The sequence below is a fragment of the Octopus bimaculoides genome, chromosome 4, assembly GCF_001194135.2.
Source record: "Octopus bimaculoides isolate UCB-OBI-ISO-001 chromosome 4, ASM119413v2, whole genome shotgun sequence".
NCBI lineage: Eukaryota > Metazoa > Mollusca > Cephalopoda > Octopoda > Octopodidae > Octopus > Octopus bimaculoides.
Window position 1 is genome coordinate 128,496,196 of NC_068984.1, and position 7,646 is coordinate 128,503,841.

At 36.1% G+C, this 7,646-nt stretch overlaps 1 protein-coding gene across 1 annotated transcript; it reads left to right on the plus strand.

The window, feature by feature from the left end:
- The first annotated feature begins 359 nt into the window (after positions 1-359).
- Positions 360-6,223, plus strand: LOC106878602 (uncharacterized). The gene is made up of 4 exons (XM_014927868.2): positions 360-506; positions 1,903-2,083; positions 3,749-4,009; positions 5,108-6,223. The coding sequence occupies exons 3-4, from the start codon at positions 3,842-3,844 to the stop codon at positions 6,020-6,022; spliced, it is 1,083 nt and encodes a 360-aa protein (XP_014783354.1). The 5' UTR covers positions 360-506; positions 1,903-2,083; positions 3,749-3,841; the 3' UTR covers positions 6,023-6,223.
- Positions 6,224-7,646: the final 1,423 nt, after the last annotated feature.

Below are 7,646 nucleotides of genomic sequence, written 5' to 3' on the forward strand. Positions count from 1 at the left end.
GTCATGTTAGAATGGGTTAGACAAAAACATCTTCAGAATTGCTCTGACATATTACATTAGTTGCTTTCCTAGTCATGTAGTTGATGGCTTCTAACCCCTCTGACAGTCTACTAAGATTAGTTATATACTGACTGCCTTAATTCTTCCGTAACTGAATAGTACTCTAGGAAATCTTAATATCTTCAACACAGATCCTTGTTCGTCCTTAACAGATTTTACACATTATTGCTCTTGTGGTCATACTACTGCACCACTACCACCACCACCACTACTACTAGAACAACACCATTCTGTTGAGTGCTATAATGTATCTGTATGTTGTCGGCAAGCTGTCCACAATATTTGTTTCTTCAATGGTTTCTTAATATTTTTTTCTCTTTGTAGGTACTCTTACCAAACTTTTGGAATAAGTTGTGTAAAGTCTTTGAAGCCAAATTCATAGAATCTGATATAAAACCTAACCTCAACAAATTATTACCACTTGCTGTGTGTGGGTGGTCAACAAGGTTAGTTATCTTATCTATTTATTACTGTTGAATAAGATTACTGTTACTTGTTTCTTTTACTGAAGTTTTTCCTTCAATTTTAGTAAAAAAAAGGCAATAACAATAGATATATTAATTTTTGGGTTTTAGCTCTCCCATCATATTTTCGGTAAGATGTAGCTGCTCTTGTAGGTAATTTGGCTGTTATTTCTAATAGGTTGAGTAACATGTAGTTACCTGTCTAGCTAATGCTGTGACAGCTATACATAACCTTAATATGAATATTATTCATATTAAGATGTCAGGTTATTGGTAGCTGAGATTTCAATGCAAATATTATTATTAAACATTTTAAACAGCAATTTGAGATGGAGACAAGAAAAACAATGGTTGTGAGTTATTTATGATTATGAATGTCAATCCAAAGGAGGACAGATTGCTCTGTTAGACATTAATAGTATAGCCTATCTTGCTAGTACTAAATCACTAACAAATTCTCTTCCTAATTATTAAAAAGCAAGAAATAAAAATGCTTATAGTATCTAATTTAAGAATAGAAGATGGAACATGCTCTGAAGTTTAATCAGTAGCACAGTTTTGATGGACAACTATTCAAAGTCCAGTCACTGAGCCTGTTGTTTCCAACTTAAATTGGTGTTTAAAATGCTTTTTTTTTTTATATCAAAATGGCAGATTGGAAGGTTGATAAGTGCTAGGCATTCAATGTAAATAACCCACCTGAGTTTTAGATTAACAATAGTGATAAGATCAACCAATATAGACTGTTACAAACTATCCAGTTGATGTCTGTTGGTCTTTAGCTATGTTGACCCTGCTGGATATATCATCTGTGTCATGTCTAAAAAGTTATGAGTCTTTGTCTCCTTCCACTCAGTTCAAAGGTAATTAAAGATAAATTATGACTTAATGCAGGATTACCAAATAGCTGCAAGTTGACTTGAGCAAAGATTGATAGTTGGTAGCACCAAGATAAAATCTGCTGTAGATCAGAACAAGATAAGTACAAATTGGTTTTTGAAAAAATATAATGGAGACTACAAAAATATAGGATCTGTTTTCCATGCTGGCATTGGTTGGATGGTTTCACAGGAGCTGTCCAGTCTCCAATTGTCTGTTGTGGCATGGTTTCTATGGCTGGATGCCCTTCCTAACACCAACCACTATACAGTGGCACAAATGTATGTATGTATATATATATATATATATATATATATATATATAAACACACACACACACACATATATGAAATTAAATTTCAATTTAGAAGCAGCTCTAACAATGTAAATATTGATGTCGCATAGTTAATGTATATGTTTTGTTTAAATGCTTTTCGGCTGCAATATTTCATCCAGGGGAAGTCCTTTTGGTTTTAAAATTACTCCCTTTGTATTAACAGCCAGAGTGAAGATGTGATTATCTGCAAGTACTGCCAGCGTCATATTGCTTTGTGGAATTATGTTCGGGTTGCATCTTCACCTAACTTAAATGGGCACGTATTCACAAAAGCACCAGAGACACCACATACAAGGAAAAGAAAGAAATCTAATAATACTGTGAATGAGAAACGCATTAAACTTGTGAGTATCAGTTATTGTAAACTGTTATTAATGTAAACTGTCTATAATTTGACGTATTCTATGTTGTTTGTTACTGTTTACTGATGCTACTAGGATTTACTGTTTAGACTGAAAGGATCAGATGCTAATCATTGGCTCAGTCCCATTCAAGGAATCTTAATATTTGGAAGTGGTAACAGATTTCATAATTGTTGCTATAATGTTGTTTATCAGTGATGATTTACAGTGTATACACATGTGGCAGTCTTCTACAAGGTCCTATCCTCATTGCAGTGTAGTGGCTTGTATGTCTCATTGACCCTGCGAGCTAAACCAGCAGAGTTCCAAGTTCCTGGTAGGTCTTCCCCTGTTGGACAGACCAAAGGATAGAGGCCAGACTAAAATGGACCAGCTCCCAGAAGTAAAAATGGGTTTGCTTAAAGTCCTATTTAGAAAGACTCAAAGTTATGGAAGCATCAATGACAGTTCAACACCAACAAGAACTGGGAGTAGAAAGCTTTAGGGCAGCCTTAAGTCAAGAACAGTGAAGAAAAATTCCTCAATGATCTATCCACCATAGGGAGCGATGGGGATAAAACCAAACAAAAGAAATCAAATGGCAATAGTAAAGTTATGTTGAAATGGTTTTTAAATTTCTTCTTTAACCATTAACTCAAACTTGAAAACGTAGCCACGTGTCATTTACAGCCGAGAAGTCTTTGTCTTCTTACAAGTGCTGCTACCACACAAAATGCACTTGTGCTGGTACCAGGTGAAATGTAATTGTGCTGGTGGCATGTAAAAAACACCCAGTACATTTTGTAAAATGGTTGGCATTAGGAAGGGTATCTAGCCATAAAGACTATGCCAAAACAGACAGTTGAAGCCTGGCCAGCTTCTCTCAGACCGTCTAACCCATACCAGCATCAAAAATGGACATTAAACAGATGGATGAAGAGCGAATGGTAAAGAGGGTGATGAAGGCAGAAGTGGTAGACAACAGAACCAGAGGCAGACCTCGGTTTGTGTAGATGGATCGATGGAGTGAGGAAAGCTTTGGTGGTTACAGGTGTTGGAGTGAGAAAGGCAAGAGAGTTTATAAATGATAGGAAAGCTTGGAGAGTGTTAGTGGATGGATGAGTGAATTTGGGGGTTGCATTCTATGCCCTGGCCTGAGCATAGGACGGAGCTCGCCTATATGAGCTGGGAAATGAATGGAATGCCTGGTGTGTGTCTTGTGGTTATCCTTTCTTAAAAAAAATGGGGAATAGTCCTGGGTATATATATATATATATATATATACACACACACACACGCATACATACCACTTACCACTATCTTTAAAACCAGTGTCATATACATTATTTACATTCGACAGATATTTGTCCTCATCTTGTTTGTTGTTAGCACGTTTCGGCTGATACACCCTCCAGCTTTCATCAGGTGTATTGGGGAAATTTTGAACCTGGGTTCTCATTCCTAAGGTATTTTTCGATGCTATTATTATTGCAGCATGGAAGGTGTTTATAAGCCATTTAAGAAACACAAAAACCGTTAGATTCACTTCAACATTTAAATTTAATTTGCCAAAATATTTTCGTCACTTTGAGACTGTGACCTGTTCACTGACAAAATTCCGTGCTGCATCTTATTATTATTATTAAATTTAAAAAAATTTTATTTCAGAGTATTAAAGATAGCTTAGACCCTGTTTCAGAGCACCGCAATTGGTGTCCCTGGGTAAACATTGATTCATGCCAAACTGCAGAGGTGCTAGAAATGGAATTGAATCTGTTAAACGATGCAGTGGAAAAATGTACTTCAGGAGCTCTCTCAGTACATGCTGGTCATGACTTCCCTTCAAAGAAGAAAATAGTTGCTTGGGCTGAGATTTGTATCATCCTGGCAGAATATTTTGGTATCTGTGATTCCACCAGTCCTGAAAAGGTAAGCCATGTCACTAGTGGGAATAGTTTTATTTGCTGATCTTGATTTATTTCATTGGGTTGTAATATATGCAAGATAAAGGCTGCACAAATGAGTTTCATGAAACTGGTCGTCAGACAGTCATGAGTTACAGAACAATACTCTGGTTTCTTCCCTTTTTCACTCTCCACCCCAACTTCGTTTTTAGCCTCTATGTATTCCTCTTTCTTCCATGTCTGCAACTTCACCTTTCTTTACAGTAATCTTATTTATTTAATTTTGCTTTCATTTTATACTGTTTTTTTGTGTGATACTTATTTGCCTATGTCTTAAATGTTAACTTCAGTTTTAATTTTTATCTCATATACCTATTTTGCTTGTACTATTGATTTCTAAAAGGACTTTTTTTTTAAAATTTGAGTTTATTATTTCCACATATATAAAGCGATTTATATTTTTCCAATATGGCCAGTTGTTTTCATCCACCAGATTCTTGTTATTTTGAAAAAGTAATTATGCCCTGTCCAATCAGGTTTAAATGTTTATTTGATGAGTTGCTAAACAGTTATCATTTTAACATTCATAAACCATAATATTATTCAAAATACTCATGATATTCTGGCAATCAGTTAAATGAAACTCTGAGTAGCAGCTTCAGTAAAACACATATATCACACACAAATTCACTAAGTTACTATTTGCCTCTAGACCATTAACTAAGTTCCTCTCTTACTGTATGTAACCCCTTTTATTACGTGTTTGTGTACTACATTTAGCTCCTTTTGCTAAGTCTTTGTCTATCACATCTAACCCCATTTACTGAGTGTTTGTCTACCTTATCAATCCCTTATACTAAGTCTCTGTCCACAATACTAGTCCCATGTACTACTAAAACATACTTTGCTATGTCTGTCTACCTCCTCATTCTCTGTTATATGTTTTAGTTTTACACGTAATTTAACAGAAGTCTGGTGCAGGCTTCGGCCTGGCCAGCTCTTGCGGAACCGTCCCACCCATGATAGCATGGAAGACGGATGTTAAATAATGATGATGATGATGATGTTATTTTCCTTTTTCATTCTAAAATATCAAACTGTTGTTTTTTTTATGTATTTCCAGACATCTCCTTTCTGTCAACTGCGTCATGTGCGTAACCTACTCAGCATGTGGTCATCACCTCAGCAGCCTCCTCCAAAATCAAGTTTTATTGTAGATGAAACAGACTCTTCCGTGAAAGATCCACAACCACAGAAGTCTTTACTTTCACCATCTAAATCATCAAAGAAAACCACATCTCCAAAAACGAGTTTGTCCCAGCAGAAATCTCCAGAGGCTACAGCAACTGTTTCACCACGAATGACCAGAACAGCTCAGTTACTTACCCCTATCATTGCAAAAGAATTTTCTACAACAGACATAACTGAAATTAATTTAGATGAAATTTTGTCTGCTGCAGTAAGTGCCTCTAATACAAATGTTAGTACTGTTGTTGAAAAGACCCCACAAAATAAGGCGAGTACCTCTGCAGCAACAACTGCAAAGACTCCAGCTACAGCTAGCTCTGTTTCTATGAAAACTGTACCAGCTAGCTCTGTTTCAATGAAGACTGCTGCAACTAGCTCTGTTTATATGAAGACTGCTCCAGCTGAGACCATTCCAAAAACACCAAATAATAGAAATCCAAACCAACAGACTGTTAATTCTGGTGCTACAGGTCCTACTGGTACCATTTCAAATGCACCAACTCCAGGTGCAAATACTCGGTCAGCTAGTGCCAACATACCTGGCCACACTGGTGCCATGGCTTCTACTCGCCATGTCCCAGATTCACCACATTTAGGTGCAAATACTCGTTCAGCCAATGTTAATAATCCCCTTCACACTGGTGCTATGACGACCCGGAGTAACAGTGGTACCCCTCTCCGTTTTCCCAATACACATCCTCCTGTCCAGAGAGGTATGATGACTCGCATGGCACAGAAAGCTCATCAACAACAGAACTTTCAAAGACAGAAATGGCGGTGGGCTAACTAAGTCAGACGTTTTATATTTCACTCCAGTTTATATAAGGACGTCTGTCTTTGCTAAATTAATTAATGTGTATAACTATCTTGATTAAAACACCATTCTCCGCTTTCACTAATGTCATTTCGTTCACAGTTATCAAGAATCATTGTATACTTCAAAATTGTTACTGAACCAATTTTAAGATATAAAATTTAATTCTTCATAAAATCTCGTCAATTTTTATCTTTCAATTATTGATCACAGCCATTAAAAAGATATTTATAGTTCTTTCATGAGAATTATTTCTTAGCTATATTTCTGATTTAGGGTCCATCTCAATGTATATGAAATTTAGACTAGGTAATATTTTCTATCTTGTCACTCAATCTGTTTAACCCTTAAGCATTCAGATTGTTTTGAATTAATCGTGCATTATCTTGTAGCTTTAAGATTTTAATGAGGGAACTTAATTTTTTCAATGATATTGTAGGGTTGGTGTGAGAGGCCACATATGGCCAGTTTGAACATAAAACAGGTAGAATATTTTTGCCAGATTTGGCTGGTTTAAACGCTAAAATGTTACTGTTATTCAATGTCTAAATTTTAAAATATTTTTCTATTTTTAACTTCATCTTTCACATTTGTGTCTTGCACTATATTATAGTTGGTTAATTCACCTTCCATCTCAGTGTGCCTTATTCTAAAATACATACATACACCTAGACTTTATTTTAATGTAGATTTTGATTATGAGGTTTAATGTGCTGGGCTACTACAAAGCCAAAAGCCCAGATCGTACTGTCATTGTGTTGTCTATCAAATTATATTTTAATTTATTTTTATCTTTTAGCCAAGGGTGGAAGGCAGTGCCTATGACCCTTTACAGAGCCTCTGTGACTGGCACCCTGTCAGTTATGACAATGAGAGTTCAGTTGATCTGATCAATGGAACAGCTTGCTCATAAAATTAACCTACAAGTGACTGAGCACTCCACAGACATGTGTAGCCTTAATCCCCCCCTCAAAACTATTCTGTTTTAAGTCTTAAATCTTCACAGCATACCTCACAATTTTAAATTTGAAGGTCACAGAAAGACTCGTAGTTTCTTTTGCTCAGTTATTTGCCATCAAAGATCTGCTGAGTTAGTGCTGAAAGGAACTACAGTTGAATCTTTGGGGAACTGTTTAGTTCACTCAGATTTGTAGCTTGGGATATTACTATAACATAAATAAGTCTTCAAATTTTACTGCATGTTAGTAACAGTAACTAGTATCACTTAAAACAGGGTTTCTCAACCATTTTTTTTACCTGTGGATCCCTTTTGATTATTTTTTTTTATTCCGGTGAATCTCCATAGCCATTCGATGTTTAAAAGCTAGTTTCATAGTCTCTTTTACTTGTTTCAGTCCTTTGACTGTGGCCATGCTGGATCGCCGCCTTTAGTCGAGCAAATCGACCCCGGGACTTATTCTTTGTAAGCCTAGTACTTATTCTATCGGTCTCTTTTGCCGAACCGCTAAGTTACGGGGACCTAACAACATCAGCATCGGTTGTCAAGCTATGTTGGAGGGGCAAACACAGACACACAAACATACATATATATATATATATATATACGATGGGCTTCTTTCAGTTTTCATCTACCAAATCC

What these genes read in the sequence shown, in the direction of transcription:
- LOC106878602 (XM_014927868.2), top strand. Translation starts at nt 3,842, where the DNA reads ATGGAATTGAATCTGTTAAACGATGCAGTGGAAAAATGTACTTCAGGA. An exon ending in ATTCCACCAGTCCTGAAAAG is followed by an intron (nt 4,010 to 5,107) that starts GTAAGCCATGTC and finishes ATGTATTTCCAG; the next exon opens with ACATCTCCTTTCTGTCAACT.